The 18,306-nt window shown below is 37.9% G+C and overlaps 1 protein-coding gene across 1 annotated transcript in view; it reads left to right on the forward strand.

The window, feature by feature from the left end:
* The window catches only part of LOC148867657 (uncharacterized), a 61,614-nt gene that overhangs the window by 12,417 nt on the left and 30,891 nt on the right, over nucleotides 1-18,306 (forward strand). Inside the window, exons 2-4 of the mRNA XM_088978381.1 lie at nucleotides 111-248; nucleotides 13,578-13,659; nucleotides 14,574-14,650. Of these exons, the coding sequence (XP_088834507.1) occupies nucleotides 111-248; nucleotides 13,578-13,659; nucleotides 14,574-14,650 (297 nt within the window). The remainder of the gene's footprint in view (nucleotides 1-110; nucleotides 249-13,577; nucleotides 13,660-14,573; nucleotides 14,651-18,306) is intronic.

Raw genomic sequence — 18,306 nt, forward strand, 5'->3', positions numbered from 1 at the left:
GTCTACAGATTAGACAAAATATGCATGTAAGTTCTTTACTTTCATATCTCTATTGAAGGTAGCTCCTGTGTGAACTTGCTTTTTCTTACACCCTTGTTTGGTTTTCCTAGTTGATGATTCTAGTTGATGATGCTGGGGGCGCTTTTCCATCCATAAATCACTCCCCATGGTTTGGAGTCACACTTGCAGACTTTGTGATGCCGTTTTTTCTTGTCAGTGTTGGCTTTTCCATTGGTCTCGTATTCAAGGTATTTTGAACTTTCACCTTTGGTTTAGAATTACACTATTTACTTTGATTTTCTTAAGAACCTTAATAATATACAGCTTATGCGCTCTTCCTACATGAAAATTCTTGGTTATCTTGTATTTTGTTTTTTATGTTTGAGATTGGTTGTTACATGTCTACTTACTTTGAACATCGAACTTTTTTAAAGGTAAGAGTTGCATTGCTATGCCTACAATTGGGTTTTTGTTTGGTTAACGCTGTTCATGACTATATTTTCTTTGTTGGTTTGTTTGAGGTTTGAATTGTTTGTATTGAAGTGGTTGATGACTTGAGAAATTAAAATGAGTACGGAGAGATTCTTTGTATTTCTATCAAGGTTAGGGAGGGTGCTGCAAGCTTTTAATGGCTGCTTGTAGAGGGTCAGTTGCTTTGTTCTCGTCACCTTTTTTTTGCACTCTTTTCATTTCTTAATAATCTATTTTAGCTTCACTGTAAAAAAAGAATGTGTGCATAGTCAGCTTGGCTTCTTATAAACCCAAATAACAGAAGTCTCATTAATCATGAGAAAGCCCTCCAGAAGCTACTCAACGACACTCTTGCTAGAGAAGAAGTATATTGGGCTCAAAATTCTAGGGTTGACTGGCTCAAGCTTGGAGATAAGAATAATAAATTTTTCCACACCACTGCAACAATTCGAAGAAACAAAAATAAAATTAGGAAAATCAGAAATGACAATGGTAACTGGGTGGAAGATATAGAGAATATCAAAGTTGTTCTATAGTGGTTTTGAGAAGAGATTCAATGCTGAGGGTACTATGGATGTTGACAATTTCATTTCGAATATTGGCAGTTGTGCAACAGAATCTATGAATGCTACCCTCTGTAAAGAAGTTTCGAATGAAGAGATCTACAATGCCCTTCTTTCGATGAAGGATATGAAGGCCCCCGGTCCAGATGGGCTAAATGTATTTTTTTTTTTTAAGTTTTGGAATACTGTTGGGGATTCTTTTTGTAAAACAGTTAAAACTTTCTTCCATTCCAGGAAAATGAATGTTGAATTAAATAGAACGTTTATTACTCTTATTCCAAAGTTTGATAACCCGGAGCGAATTAATGATGTTAGGCCCATTAGCCTGTGTAATGTTATTTATAAGATCATTTCTAAAATTTTAGTGAACAGGATTAAGCCGTACTTGGATGACATTATTTCCCCCTTCTAGAGTGCATTCATTCCAAATAGACAAATTACAGATAACATTCTTATTGCTCATGAAATTATGCACACTATGAAGAAAAAGAAAGGCAAGTAGGGGATGCTTGCATGTAAGGTTGACATGGAGAAGGCCTATGATATGTTGGAATAGGACTTTATTAGGAGAGTTCTTGTTAAATTTGGATTTCATGTCAAATGGATTAATTGGGTTATGGAATGCATCACTTCAGTTTCCTTTCAGATTCTCATAAATGGTTCTCCCACTCGAACCATAAGAGCTTCTAGGGGTATTCGGCAGGGAGATCCCCTCCCCCCGTATATTTTTGTCCTTTGTGCTGAAGCCCTTTCAAGTAAACTTCATATGGAGGCTGTTGGTTGCAAGAATGATGTGGGTTGTAAAGCCTTTAGGGGAGGTCCGACAATTCCAATTCTGCAGTTTGTTGATGACTGTATCATTTTTGCTAAGGCCTCTATCAATGCTTGTCTCAAAATCAAGGAGGTTTTGGATAGTTATGCTAAAGCTTCTTGCCAGCTGCCTAATTATCTTAAGTCGACCATAACTTTTTCCAAAAAATCCCCAATAGGCTTCAGAAAGTTATGGCCAGAATTCTTAAAATTCCGATTGGGAGTAGGAATAGGACTTATCTTGGAGCCCCCATTATTGAGGGTAGAATTTCAAAAGATACTTTCAGACATTTGAAAGAAAAAATGACTAACAAATTGGCAGGTTGGAAAAAAAATTCTCTCTCCTTGGCAGGGAGATTAACTTTAATTAATTCTTCTGCCTCCATGGTGCCTCAATTTGTTATGCAATCCTTTAAAATTCCAAGTAGTATTGTTGCTGATTTAGAAAAAGAAAAAAGGGATTTTATTTGGTCGAATGCAAGGAGCCAAAACCCCATTCATCTTGTCAGGTGGAGTAGGGTTTGTTCGCCCAAAAAGTGGGGTGGACTTGGTGTGAGGAACCTCAGATGGTTAAATAAGGCCCTTCTTGCTAAATTGGGGTGGAAAATTTTAAATTGCCATGACAATCTATGGGTCAAGGTTGTGACTAATAAATATCTTAATAAAAGCAATTTCTGGGATACAAATAAAAAGAGTAGTTCTTCTTGGGCATGGAGAGGAATTTTGGGTTCAAGAGATCTAATTAAAAGGGGTTCAATGTGGAGAATTGGCAACGGAAAGAATGTGAATTTCTGGCTGGATTCATGGGCTGGTAATGACCCTCTGATTGAGCTAGCTAATAAGAGTGATTTGATTGGTACGGATTTAACTGTAAGTAGGGTAATTGACCTTGAGAGGAGAGTTTGGAATGAGAATCTCATAAAATCTATTACCAATTATCAGGTTTGGCAACTTATCAAACCTATTTTGATTCCCCACGGGGACTATGAAGACAAAAGAGTTTGGAAATTCACTCTAGATGGTAATTTCTCGGTTAAAACAACTTATAACGAGGAGTGTTGTTTTAATGGTGGTGAGAGTCTTGCTTCCAACTATCAAGTAAATTTTTGGAAACTTATGCTCCCCCCAAAAATTAAAATTTTTCTTTTTCTCTTGTTAAATAAAAGACTTCCCACAAAAATCAATCTCAATGCGAAGGGTTTTGGGATTGATCCAGCTTGTGTTTTTTTTTGTGGGGAGGTGGACATTGACCACCTATTTATCAAATGTGAAGTTTCTAAACAAATTTGGTGTAGATTAGAAGGGGAATTACCAGCTCCTGGGAACTTAGTGTCGTCAGTTAGTCAGTGGTGGGCTTATCTAAGCAAGCCGAATGGTATCTTCAGGGATATTTTCCTTAGAATAATTTGCTTGTGTTTCTTGGTTCATTTGGAAGAATAGAAATAATAAATGTTTTAATGGAGGTTCCAGTAATGTAGAGTATATTATTGGTAGAGCTTTGGCTTACTGGAATGAAATTAAAGAGATATCTTCTTGCATGGGTAACATTAACAGTAAAATTATAACTCATGTTGAGTGGTTTAGGCCTGAAACTGATTGCATCAAAATTAACTTTGATGCTACTTGTTTGATAATGGCAACTGTGCCATTGGGTGTGTTGCTAGGAACCATCAAGGTAAAGTTCTCGAGATCAAAGCGCTTGGGATAGGTATCACGACGATCAACCTTGCAGAAGCGTGGGCAGCATGGGAGGCCATTAATATCGCGATTAACTTCAGGGACCAACAAATCACCATCGAAGGTGATTATAAAATGGTTATAGATTGTTTCAATGGTCGTGTCTCGCCCCCGTGGAGAATAGATAGTATCATTAGGGAATGTCGGAACCTTGTTGAATTTTTCAACTTGAATAAGCATACGTATCGGGAAGCAAATCAAACGACTGATTGGTTAGCTCATAAAGCTCTTAACAACCGGGAGGCTAGTAAAGAGTTTAGGTCTTGTGATTTTAAGTTTATTTGTGATGCGGATGTAAGGGGAAGAGCTACCCCAGGTTTGTGTACTCACATTTTTTCCATAAAAAAAACCCAAATTTTTGGACAGCATAACTGAAATTTTCAAACTAGGCTCCTAGTGATTGCTTTGGCCTATAGGTTACCTTCTTCAATTTGCATACTCTCCTTTTGTCACCAAACAATACTATCCCAGGGGAAATTATTACAATTCAATACTTTACCTTCTTCAAAAAAAGGAAAAAACAAAAACCTACTTATACTGCATTTTTTTTCCTTTTTTTTTTGCTACTGGAAGATCAACCAAGTCCCATGTGCCACTCTTGATTATCATTTCATCCCCTCATCAATTATACTTTTCTATTCAGGTTTGCTTGCAGTTTAGCTTTTTAGACACCATTTGGAATTTGGACATCAAACTACGAGGAAACAAGCTCAAAAGGAAGGGGAAGATAAGGCATTGTACAACACAAAATGCCAACAGGGTAAATAGTACATGTAGGGGGAGCTGTTTATCCATTCCCACATAAATTTTGTAGGGGAGCTGCATTTCTATATATATAGATATATTGATTCACAAGGAAGGTTCAATGCAGCGTCAAGAAACACTAAAAAAATGAAGGTCCCAAGGGCTTCTGGCAACAAACTCCTAATCTCTCTGTAAACCTCTCTTCGCCAGCCATTCAGCCACACAGTTTCCTTATATATATTGATATATATTGATACAGATAGATATAGATATATATTGATACACGAGGAAAGTTTAATGCCAGCGGGGCAGCGCCCTGCCAGCAACGAACTCCTCATCTTTCTGTAAATATCTCTTTGCCAGCCAATCAGCTGCACATTTTCCTTCTCTGCATGTGTGCACGTATTCAATTCTTGCATGGGTGTTACGGGTCTGCTTTTCTATATTTCGTGCATCAGTTTACATTCTCTCATGTACTCTCTCTTATGATATATAATATGCTTACACTTTTAATTGTATGGAGGCCTGGCCATCTTAGATAATCCTTGGTTATTTTTATTTGAGATTGACATGGTATACTTGTATCTCAATACTTCTCCCACAATTGGAGTTAATGATCTTTGTGTTCTAATATTTAGATTTTAATAATATTTTTTGATTGGTTATGATAGAAGAAGGAACTACTAGGCCAATGATTTTAGGACTTTGAAGAAAATTGCCGCAAAGTATATATATACAATTTTCATGGAAAAAATTGCCCTAAAGTAAAGATCTACACTTGTAAGTCATAGGTTACTTACAACTCAAGGGAAAAGAAGGTTTTTGTGCATGGAGGCTTCTCAGGATGCATCTTAGGCTTCTCCTTGAGGATGCTTCTGTTCTTTCACCTCAAACTAGAGAGAGATTGCAAGTTTAAGTTTCTATAACATGAAAAATCACCACTATTTATTGATGGATTTAGCTCAAACCAATTTATGGGGCATAGAATCTAAAGTTTTCATGTTAAAGTGAGATCTATAGTTGAGTCATTCTTTAAACTTGAGTTCTTCTAGTTCTAGAGAAGTAAAACTCTTCAGTATAAACAATTGTTTGAATTTCAAGAATTTTAGAAATAGTTATAATTATAAATATTCGATAACAATTGGAAAAACTAGAAAGGATAGAGTCAGAAATGAAGTCATACGAAGGAACCTAGGAGTAGCTCCAATAGGTAATAAAATGAGAGAAAGTAGGCTAAGATGGTTTAGTCATGTGCATAGAAGACCATCTATAGCACCCATAAGAAGAAGCAATCTGTTGCAAGTTGAAGGGGCTAGAAGGGCCGGGGGTAGACCAAACAGGATGGTAACAATTTAACCTGGCTAAAGAAAAAAGTTTGAAGGAATTGTCCACAAAATTCTAACTGAACTGGACTTAGAAAATTATGAAAACTCATAAAACCATTCATAAACCCTTTCCCTGTTGATGAGGTTTGGTGCAGAGCAATCCCTCCTAGGGTTGGTAGTTTTTGTTGGGAAGCCTATCTGGAAAGATTCAACACTAGTGATCTACTCCAAAAAAAGCGACCCAATACTTGCTTGTCACCCCATTGGTGTGTTCTATGTAAAGCGGATGGGGAGACTGGTTTTCACCTATTGGTGTCTTGCCATTTTGCGAGGTCAATTTGGGAATGGGATTTTTCCCTCTTTGGGTGTAGATGGAACCCTCCACCAGATCTGCAGGGCCTTTTTTCCCCTTTTGTCTTCAGGTGGCATAGGAAAAGGGGAAGGACTATGTGGAGAGGTTTGAGGGCTGCAGTATGTTGGACAATATGGGAAGAAAGAAACTTCAGGATATTCTCAACAGCTGAGAGAGGGGTGGAAGAACTAAAAGCTATCATTCATTTTAGGGTTGTAGAATGGCTGAAATCTTTGGAACTATTCACAGGTTACACAGTGGATGACATGTTGAGGAAGTGGGGTGAAATAGCAAAGGGCACACAGACCAAGTTAGTAATGAGTGTGTCTTGGACACCTCCACCTGCTAGGTTTATGAAATTAAATTTTGATGGGAGTAGTAGGGGGAACCCTGGACAATTAGGGATTGGGGGTGTTTTAGGGATGAGAATGGGGTCATTTTTGCCTTGTTCTCAGGCCTAATTGGAGTGGATGACTCCCTTAGAGCTGAGATCTTTGCAGTTATGGAAGGAGCCCAGAAATCCAAGGAGATGAACATCAGAAAACTCTTAATTGAAGGGGATTCGGAGGTGGTGATAGGGTGGCTGAATGCAGACAACAATGGTTTATGGAGGTACAATAATTAGAGGAGGAAATTTAAGTGGCTGGTGCGGGAGATGGAAGTTAAAATGTGTTGGGTCAAAAGATCAACCAATTCTCTAGCTGATGGTTTAGCTAAACAAGGGGAAGAAAGGGATTCAATGTTTTGGGATAAGTTGTAATTTTTTGTCTCTACCTATTCTTTTGTTTTCTTGATTGTACTTGGAAGATAAGTGTGTTTGTCTTTATGTAACCTCTTTGGTGAATTAATGAAATTGTTATTGATCAAAAAAAAAAAAAACTAAAACCTTCAAAAAAATAGGAAAAACCCATTCTAAATCCTCTTTTCTGAGTGATTCAAAATCTATAGCTATCATTGTGAATATACTTTCATATGATAATAGTTTAAAAATTAGTAAATTATCAAGTCCAATGGTATTTTCGAAAATAGCCATATTGCAAGTTCTAAAGATTCCTCATATCTCAGAATGTTCCACATTGAATATCTCTGATCTCTCATAGTTAGTCCCCAAGAACTAGTAGAAGTCTGCAAATGGAAAAAAAAAAAACATCAATCTTGACTTGAGTCAGCCTGAAAAGGATGTGGTGTCTACAAACTTCATATGGGAACCAATAGATCAAAGCATAACAAAATGGGAAAAAGAAAGAAAGAAAAGGAAAACAAAGACTCTTTGACTTCCTTTAGTTAATGACTTTAAATCTTTTATTTTATTTGTTACGAGATTATAGGTTGTAATTATAGGCTGTAATTATGGAGCATTAGCCCAATTTGGAATGGCTTGATTATAGGAGTTATTCTTGGAGGAGGTAGTTGATTTTCTTCCTATTTTAGTATCTACAAGGCTATATATATATGTACTATTTTCTCAGTTGATAAAGACATCAATTTCTTCCAATTCTTGTTCTATCACATGGTATCAGAGCTAGAGGCACCAATTCTAGTCTGAAATTAATTTCTGGTTTTCTTCCCGTTGCTGCCCAAGTGAGAAGATTTGCCCAAGTGAGCAGCAGCTGCGATCTCTAGGTCATCCATTCCGAGTGACATCTGCATCTCACCACCCCTACCAATGGAAGCGGAATCCCCAGATCGGCCTACCCACCAAGTCGCATCGCCGGAAACCCAGCAAGTGAGCTACACACACCGCCACCGGTTTCTGCCCCTCCGTCATGCGCCGGAGCGTGGAGGCATGTGTGACGGACCCACCTTCACCGGTCTCTTTTCCGACGATCGCATCAGCTTCGGTGTTACTCTTGTGGTGTTTGTTTGCCCATCAGGAAAGTCTTTCTTCTCTGTTCTTTTTTATACATTTGATATTTCGATGCTGCCAATTGTGATTTGTTGCTATTTGGGTGTTGCATCTGTTGCCGATTCTGTTTAAGTGTGTTTTATTGGCTTTGCTGGTTGTCAAAAGTCTATTTTCTTGTGTTTATGGTGGCGGTTGAACAGAAGAATTGGGCTATGCCTAGTGTTATCCCCATTCTGTCTAAAATCACTGAACAAAAACTAAACGGGACTAATTATTTAGACTGGAGTAAGACTGTTCGTTTGTATTTACGAAGTATCTCTAAGGACAACCATCTAAATAAGGACCCTCCTACTGATGAGACTCGTACTGAATGGCTAAGGGTTGACGCTCAATTGTTTTTGCAAATCCGTAATTGTATTGAGAATGAGTACGTCGGTCATGTCTCTTGCTGTGAGTTTGTAAAAGAACTAATGGAATATTTGGCTTTTCTATTCTCTGGTAAAGAAAACATTTCCCATATTTTTTATGTTTGCAAGGCATTCTATCGGGCTGAACAACAGGATCAGTCTCTTCAGACATATTTCATGAATTTCAAATGCACTTATGAGTATCAAAGTTTAGCAGACTCAACGTGAACAGATGGATATCATGAGTTTTCTGGCTGGTCTTAATCCTCAATTTGATGGTGCTAAGTCACAGATTCTGTCTAATCCTGAGATTACCTCTTTAAAGGAGGTTTTTACTAGGGTCCTTCGTACAGATACTAGTTCCCATACCTCACCTGTACAACAACCTAGTGCACTTGTCAGTCAGAATAGTGGATCAACTGGCCAGTCTCGCTCTCAGAATAGTAGCAGAGGTGGCAGTAATAGTGGTCGGGATGCTGGAACTCAGGACACAGGGGGATTAGTTTGCTACTATTGTCATGAACCAAGTCACACTAAAAGGACTTGCCAGAAATTGCTAAAGAAAAATCAGAAGTCTTCTGGGTCTCAGTCAGCTCATGTTGTAACTACGAGTGATGCTCCTCATCCATCGCCAGATCAGACCATTACAATTTCTGCAGATGAGTATGCGAAATTTACCCAGTATCAAGAGGCATTAAAGAACTCCTCTCAGTCCATCACTGCCCTTGCTGAGTTAGGTAAAACCAATACATGTCTTCTTTCTTCTTCCTCTTAGTGGGTCATTGATTCTGGTGCAACAGATCATATGACAGGTAATCCTAGTCTCTTTTCCACTTTCCAATCACACACTTTTCCTTCTTCAGTCACCTTAGCAGATGGTTCTATTTCTTCTGTCCTTGGTTCTGGAACTATCAATTCCACACCAACACTTTCTTTGTCATCCGTATTGAGTTTATCAAAATTTTCTTTTAATTTGGTATCCGTTAGCAAACTCACTCGTACTCTTAACTGTTGTATCTCATTCTTTCCTGATCATTGTCTGTTTCAAGATCTTATGATGAAGAGGATTATTGGTAAAGGACGAGAATCAAGAGGTCTGTACATTTTGGATACCCAGGAACCCCGGACCATTGCCTGTTTCAGTACTTTATCCCCTTTTGAAGCTCATTGTCGGTTGGGGCATCCATCTTTACCTTTGTTAAAGAAGTTATGTCCTCAGTTTCATGATGTATCTTCTTTAGATTGTGAGTCTTGTCAGTTTGCAAAACATCATCGTCTATCGTCTGTTTCTCGAGTTAATAAAAGGGCTAGTTATGCTTTTGAGTTAGTACATTCAGATGTTTGGGGGCCTTGTCCCATTATGTCTAAGACTGGATTTTGATATTTTGTTACCTTTGTGGATGATTTTTCTCGTATGACTTGGCTTTATTTAATGAAATCTCGTTCGGAGTTGCTTGCACATTTTAAAACCTTTTGTGCTGAAATAAAAACCCAGTTTGATGTGTCTGTACAAACATTGTGAAGTGATAATGCCAAAGAATATTTCTCTGATTCCTTTCAGACCTACATGGCTCAGAATGGAATATTCCATCAATCATCTTGTGTTGATACTCCATCTCAAAATGGAGTGGCTGAGAGGAAAAATAGACATCTTCTTGAAACTGCCAGGGCTCTTTTGTTTCAAACACATTTTCCTAAACAGTTTTGGGTTGATGCTGTTTCTACAGCGTGTTTTTTTATTAATCGCATGCCCTCCACTGTTCTAAATGATCAGATTCCTTATAAGATTTTGTTTCCTAATAAATCTGTGTTTCCTGCTGAACCTCGTATCTTTGGATGTTCTTGTTTTGTTCGTGATGTTTGTCCGCAGGTTTCCAAATTGGACCCCAAGTTATTAAAATGTGTCTTCCTGGGATACTCTCGTCTCCAAAAAGGGTATAGGTGTTTTTCTCCTCTCTTGAATAGGTATCCTGTGTCAGCTGATGTTACATTCCATGAACATCTTCCTTTCTTTACCGCTCCATCTACACCTGTGTGTCCACAAGAGGATGATGATCTACTAGTGTATCATGTCCCCAGTCCAGACTCTAGTGTTGTTTCAATACCACCACCACCGCCTTCTCAACCAAAACCACCTATTACTCAAGTCTATTCTCGACGACCTAATCCTCCTGTGACAAGTTCGGCACCGGTCTCTTCTTCGTCATCGGATCCAATGCCCAGTGACATTGATCTACCTATTGCTCGGAAAGGTAAATGTCAGTGTACTTATCCAATTTCTTCTTATGTTACCTATGATCGTTTGTCCTCTACTTCTTGTTCGTTTGTTGCCTCTCTTGATTCTGTAGGGATTCCCAAATCTATTCACCAGGCCTTATCCCATCCTGGGTGGTGTGATGCCATGCTTGAGGAAATGAATGCCTTGACTGAGAATGGTACTTGGGATCTGGTCGATTTACCTGTTGGTAAGAAAGCGGTTGGATGCAAGTGGGTCTTTGCAGTCAAATTTAATATGATGGATCAGTGGCTCGCCTGGTGGCCAAAGGCTATGCACAGACATATGGAGTGGACTATTCTGATACTTTCTCCCCTGTGGCAAAATTGATTTCAGTTCGATTATTTATTTCTCTGGCAGCTACATATGATTGGTCACTTTACCAGCTTGATATTAAAAATGCTTTCCTGCATGGAGGTCTTCAGGAGGAGGTTTATATGGAGCAACCACTTGGGTTTGTTGCTCAGGGGTAGTCTGGGAAAGTTTGTCGTCTTCGAAAATCGCTGTATGGACTAAAACAGAGTCCTCGAGCTTGGTTTGGGAAATTCAGTCAGGCAGTAGAGAGGTTTGGGATGAGGAAGAGCAGATCTGACCATACTGTTTTCTATAAGCAGTCCACATTTGGCATCATTCTACTTGTTGTATATGTAGATGATATTGTTATCACTGGGAGTGACACGCAGGGAATCTCATCCTTGAAATCCTGCAGAGCCAGTTCAATACTAAAGATTTGGGGCACCTAAAGTACTTCTTGGGGATTGAGGTGGCAAGGAGTAAAAGAGGCATTTTTCTGTCTCAGAGAAAGTATGTTTTGGACCTGTTAACAGAAACCTGGGAGTCAAACCATGCAGTACTCCAATGCTTCCTAACCAGCAATTCACAAAGGATGGAGATGCTTTTGATGATCTTGAACGATATAGAAGATTAGTTGGAAAGTTGAACTATCTCACAGTGACTCGTCTTGACATTGCTTACTCAGTTAGTATTGTAAGTCAATTTATGTCCTCTCCTACAGTGCATCATTAGGTAGCCTTAGAACAAATCATGTGTTACCTGAAAGGAGCTCCTGGACGGGGGATACTGTATCAGAATCATGGTCACAGTAATATTGAGTGTTTTTCTGATGCGGACTGGGCGAGTTCCAAGATTGATTGAAGGTCCACTACTGGCTATTGTGTTTTTGTTGGTGGTAATCTGGTTTCGTGGAAGAGTAAGAAGCAAAATGTGGTGTTGCGATCTAGTGCAGAATCTGAGTTTAGAGCAATGGCACAAGCTTCGTGTGAAGTTATGTGGGTTTCTCAACTCTTAACTGAGGTCGGTCTTAAAGTCTCGGTTCCAGCGAAACTATGGTGCGATAATCAAGCTGCGATTCATATTGCTTCGAATCTAGTTTTTCATGAACGAACTAAACATATTGAGATAGACTGTCATTTCGTTCGTGAGAAAATTCAACAAAACTTGATCTCTACAGCTTATGTGAAGACTGGAGAGCAGTTAGGAGATATCTTTACAAAAGCTCTTAATGGAGCTCGGGTTTCTTATATTTGTAACAAGTTGGGCATGATTGACATCTATGCTCCATCTTGAGGGGGAGTGTTACGAGATTATAAGTTGTAACTATAGGCTGTAATTATGGAGTATTAGCCCAATTAGGAATAACTTGATTATAGGAATTATTCTTGGAGGAGGTAGTTGATTTTCTTCCTATTTTAGTATCTACAAGGCTGTATATATATGTACTATTTTCTCAGTTGATAAAGACATCAATTTCTTCCAATTCTTGTTCTATCACATTATTAAATAGATAATGGAACCACTTAAGAAACGTGCTTCATAATTATTTGTTTTGTATCTCTGATTAAGCTTTTAACTAGTAACTTTTGTATAAAATTTCTGAATCACATTAACCACTTTGGCCTTTTTAACTAATAACCCTCTACTCGTGATGTTTTTGATCTTTTAGCTGGTTGTTAATCTTGATAAATCATCAAACATCAGTTTGCCTTGCATGATCACCCCCTCCCCCCCCCCCCCCCCCCCCCCAAAAAAAAAAAAAAAAAAAAAAACCCTCAATTTGCCCCTTTGTTGATTGCTAACTTTCTCAGATCTTTATATGCTGCAATCTTGGTTATGATTTATGAAGTTGTTAGAATTGATTTGGTCCTGGGAGGCTGGGACACATGGAATATGCCAAATCGTCCGAATAGAAATCAGGGTAGGCTGATGTTAACTGGAGAAAAGGGAAGGCTGATGGGATGGCCATCTCCCTCACTAAGCCATTTTCCAGTTTCTGTGGGATTGTTGTTCTGGGAGCAGGGAATGATAGGGCAAGAGGGTCATCAGGATGCATTGAGTGGATTGCCACCTTTTTCTTTCTCCTCTAGTTTACTCTCTTGCCTTCTGTGTCTGCTCTCGTATTGAGTAATGACTTCGATAGGCTGTCTTGATGTCAACTACATCTTTGCTGCATGGGTATTTGGATAAAATAATATATATTTTTTAGAATCATGCAATCCTCCTTGCTTGGCTTGTCTCTGAAGCATGGGAAGTTTGCCAAATGTTTTTTGACAGAGCCCTATCGGGCCCCCCTCCTCCCAGCAGTTCCTCCAGACATCTGACTCAGCAATGTATGAGACATGATTTCCCATAGTTACCTCCATCCCTGCCACGTGCCACTTCGTTCTGTTTTTCCTCTACTGCAGTCTGGCCTGCCCCAAAGTAGTTTCTTCCTAATCCTAAGCTGATCTCACCCATGTGGTTGGGCTAATTGCCATGTGGATGCCTTGTTCTTGGGCATTCAGAAATTCACCTCTGACAGAAGTTTTCTGTACAATCTTTAAAGAAGATTTTCTTATTTTCCTTTCGTTTCCTTCCCTGATAATATAATGAATTTTCATTTAGAAAAAAGTAAAGTACATTACATGAACACAATATCCTTATGTTCCTGTGGATACGTTCCTGTTTATTAAAATATATACTTCAATCACTTATTGTTTTTTAGCATATCTTTTTGACTGGCTGTAATTATGATCTGTAACATCATTCAGAAAACATCTAACAAATGCATTGCAACGAAGAAAGTTATTCTAAGGACAGTGAAGCTCTTTCTATTGGGTTTGGTGTTGCAAGGTATGAATCTTTCCACCTTTAGAAGACCTTGCATGAACTTGTTCTCTCAACTTCATCTCATGTGCATAAGTCAAAATTACATAAATGTGAAGCATCTCCAGTGTCTACAATTACTGCAATCCCTTTTAAAGCGACCAAGTCCAATGTAATCAAGTAATGCCCTAATGTGTTTGCATTCTTAGAAAGGTGATTATAATTATCAACAGGCTAGTAATATGAGTTTTCATTATTTTCTAAGTGGCTTTTATGCCGTCTTTATGCTGGTTTCATCTTAATGAGGGGTAAATCCATTTAATTTTTAATGGGTAGTTGTGATTTTTATTTCTCTGGTTAAACAAGTAGTACCTACAATCAAGGTTCAAATTTTTGATATGTATCAGGCTGTATCAGCTGATATGTATCATATCTGTGGCTTCCCGATACACCCTTACAGGGGGTGTTTTGGGGTCTGACCTGGTTCATGGGGTAGAAGGGCCTTAAACCGACCCCTTTGAACCAGTTGGAGAAGAAAAACTAAAAAATAGGCGAGCCACGATACAGGCCGATATGGCCCTACTGGTGTATTGGCCTGTATCAATATTTTGAACCTTGTGTACAATGTATGCCATGATCATCCCATGGTTTAGCCTAGTATTACTAGCCACCTTTCATGATATGACAAATTTCTTATGGGACCAAAGTTTGATTTGCTAGTCCATCTGTTAGACAGTTGGTAGTTCTTGGTGATAGATCCATTAATTTCATGTTTTCCCCTAGATATTCCAACCACTGACCCCTAACACTTACAGTGAAGTAACTTGTTTTCCTAATTTTGGGTTAATACTTATTTCTTTATTGGTTGCTACTATTTCTTGTAACCAAACTTGTTAACTGAGCATGGCTTAATGATTGTTTGTTCATGTTTTTCATCTTAGGTGGGTACTTCCATGGACGTAATCATTTAACTTATGGAGTGGATGTAGACCGTATACGCTGGCTGGGTGTCTTACAGGTAGTATTATCAATTAATCCCTTGTCTGAAAAATTTTCTTTTATGTTGCTAGTTTATTTAATAGAAACTCTCAATGTTCTATCACTGATTTTTCATCATTGAGAGTAAACTTTGGTCTTTGTAATATTGTGAGGGTAGTTTACTAATGCCTAGATTGAAATTTCCAACCATATTGTACACTTCCTACTAGAATCACAGATGACCATATAAATTTCAATTTACATAAGTTTCAACACCTCATAAACATAAGACTGAAAATTGCAATTATTTATCGAAACTTAAGATCTTAGCCTTTAAGTAAGTAATTGACTAAAAGAGTAAAGGAAAAACTAAAAGATAACAGGAGGTTTCCTGCATTCAAGATTACCTTGTTTACATGTATTTTTTCTTTACCAGCCATGGGAATAGTATTATTAGAATATACATTTTTAAGTGTATTCCTATAAAATACTTAATTGTGTAATCAAATTCAGCATTGAGTCCAGTATATTGACCTGCATCCTTGCTCCCCTTGTTCTCTTTTATGTGCAAATGTAGTTTTCAAGAAATCTCCTAGCATCTCCAATGGTTTATTGATGGGTGAATGCAATGCATCACAGAAATTTCAATTAGATGCATGAAACCACTTCATTTGGTATTGTCACTGGAGTCTAGATCAGAGAAAATGTCACTCCATCAACTCCAAAGGGTGCCAAACCATCACGGAGAATTAGTGACTTGAGGGCAAAACACATGGGTCTATTCAATAATTTTAGCTCATACATGGTGGAAGTGGAGTTTGTAGTCAGAAGCAACAATAAAGACTTCAGTTGTGTTTGTGTGCATCCTCAAATAAATTGATTTTATTATGATCTCCAGTTCTCCATTGCACTTTAAGAACAAAGGTTTACCATCTCAAAGCTATTTCCACTTACTGAAAAAAAGATAGAAATGAGATTATCATAGGATTTCAAGAAGTGAACTTTCTAAAGAGCAGCAAAGGCTGGTGCAATACACTAAAGTCCTAAGTGAACTTATCTCTCTTAAATTCTAAGATGAAGTGATCTCATTTTGCTTGGCATCATCATCATCCAATCCTTGTTTTTCCATTCTGTTCTGTTTATTTGCTTGGCATCTTCACAAATAAAGAAATATTAATATTTCTCCCCTACATAGAATGCTAACATGCAATGAATTTTTAAGTGCATTTTAATTTAAGGGGAAAATGCTTGAACCTCCCCTGAGATATCTGACAAATACTTAAACCTTCTGCTTTTTGAAAGGATTCTGACATCCCTTGCCAGGTGATGTCACTAGACTAATAGTACCCCTTCATTAGTCGTCCTTCATGCTCCATTTGCATGTGATATTACATGATCGTTATCATCATCCAAGCCTTATCCCATCTATATGGGGTTGGCTGCATGAATCCTGTTTTTCCTATCCGTTCTGCTTATTGCCATATCCATTGTTAAATTATTGGTGCTTAAATCATTTCTTACTACTTCTACCATGTCCTTTTTGTCTATCCCTTGCTCTTCTAGCCCTTTCGACTTGTAACAAATCACTTCTTATGGTGCTGTTGATGGTCTTCTATGCACATGACCAAACCCATCTTAGTCTACTTTCTCTCATTTTATCACCTGTTGGAGGTACTCGTAAGTTCCTATGAATGACTTCATTTCTAATCCTATTTTTTCTAGATTTTCCACTCATCCATCTCAGCATACACATCTCTGCCATACTCATTTTCTGGATGTGTTGTTCCTTGACTGCCTGAAATTTTGCTCCATACAACATAGATGGCCTTGAATTTTCTCTTTTATCTAAATGGTATTGGCCTATCACATAAAACTGTAGATGCACCCCTCCATTTTGCCCATCCTGCTCTAATTCTATGGGTGATATCCTCCTCAGTCCCTCCTTTGTTATGAATTATCGAACCAAGGTACCAAAAAAGGTCACATTGAGTTATCTCTTGGTCTTCAACCTAAGTGTACCCTGATTTGCACTCCCATTGTTATTAAATTTACATATGTTCTGTTTTGCTTCTACTTACTTTAAAACCTCTTGTTTCTAAGGCACTTGTCCATAAACTTAATTTTGCATTTAATCCTTTTTTAGTTTTAGCAATTAAAATAATGTCACCAGTCCGGGGGATCTCCTCCTAAGTGTGTTTAGTCAATTCATCCATGATCAGTGCAAATAAAGAAGGGCCAAGTGTTGAACCTTGGTGAAGGCCCACCTTAACTATAAAGTCTGATGTTTCTCCCACAGGTGTTCTTAACATTGGTTGTTGTACTCTCATACATATCTTTAATTAGATCTATATACATATTCTGAACCCCTTTCTTTTCCAAGACCCACCATATTATTTTTCTAGAAACTCTACCATATGATTTCTCTAGATCGATGAACACCATATTGAGATCTCTCCTTTTCTCTCTTAACTTTTCCATCAATCTTCTCAAAAGCAAGATAGCTTCCATGGTTGTTCTCCCTGTTATGTTATTTTGGAAGCCCACTTTTGTCTTTCCTTTTTTTTTTTCTTTCCTCCTCTTCTTCCCATCCCTGTTTCTCTTCTTTTCAACCTCCCTTGAAGTACACATTTAGATTTTATTAAAACCCAAAATTACCTTTTATTCATCTTTCTCCCTCGCTAGAAGATGAGGATTTTTATTTTTGGGTTCCAATCTTGTGCATTTTTGTGATTTGCAAGATAGCTGGCAGAGATATGTGAATGCTATGAATGAGATTCTGGACAGTGTTGGCTGTAGGATTATGGGGAAGGGGAGTATAGCTAGCGCATCTTCTACACTGAACACCTCCTTTGACTGAAATTGATGATGATCCTCTAATTCTACATAGAGCACCTCCTATGTGGAACTCCTTTTTTGATTGGAATTTCCCTGTACCCTCCACTTATTTTCATTTCCAAAAGGCAGAGCACCTCCTTAGACCGGAATTGATGACCTGATGCTAGGTCATAGAAATATCTATCTTTCATTCTAGCAGAAATACGATGGACTTGAGTTCCAAGAAGTCCCAAGCTCAGCTTTTTTCTCTCCACATTCACCTAATGTTTTTCCATACTCACAATGTGGCATTACCAGACCCTTTTGAACCTCACCAACTGAACCCATCTCAGCTTCATCTTCCTTCCTCTTTCAATCCCCACATTGTTGTGCATATTTTATGTAGTTTTTAATTTAAATTACTATGTCGTAAATATTTGCATTCTATGAGAACATGATGACATAAATATTAGAGTGTTTCTTTGATTAGACTCATGGATATCTTGGAATCTTGTATTTGAATAATTGAATTTTCTATGTGTAATGATGGCGATTTGGGCACAATTAATAAAAAAGAGTTTTTTTGAAAGGACAAAACTACTGCTATTAATTACTTTTTGTCATTTTCATAAATAGGGTACCTTCTATCTCTCTCCAGGGACGTATCTGGTAAAATGGGATTTTCCCAAGTTGGCACCCATTTTGTATATTTTTAGGTTTTGGGAAAGTTTAATTTTCCCTTATCTTTATATTTGCATATTTGCAGATGATTTATCCCAAGATTCATTAACAAATTCCCTGTACGGCTTTGTTCATTTTCTCATGTACTTATCTTCTTTTTTTCATTGATCCAAATATATCAATTAGCTTTGTTAAAGATGA

The sequence above is a fragment of the Nelumbo lutea genome, chromosome 3 (genome assembly GCF_056320005.1).
Source record: "Nelumbo lutea isolate HS-2025 chromosome 3, American lotus-T2T, whole genome shotgun sequence".
Classification (NCBI taxonomy): domain Eukaryota; kingdom Viridiplantae; phylum Streptophyta; class Magnoliopsida; order Proteales; family Nelumbonaceae; genus Nelumbo; species Nelumbo lutea.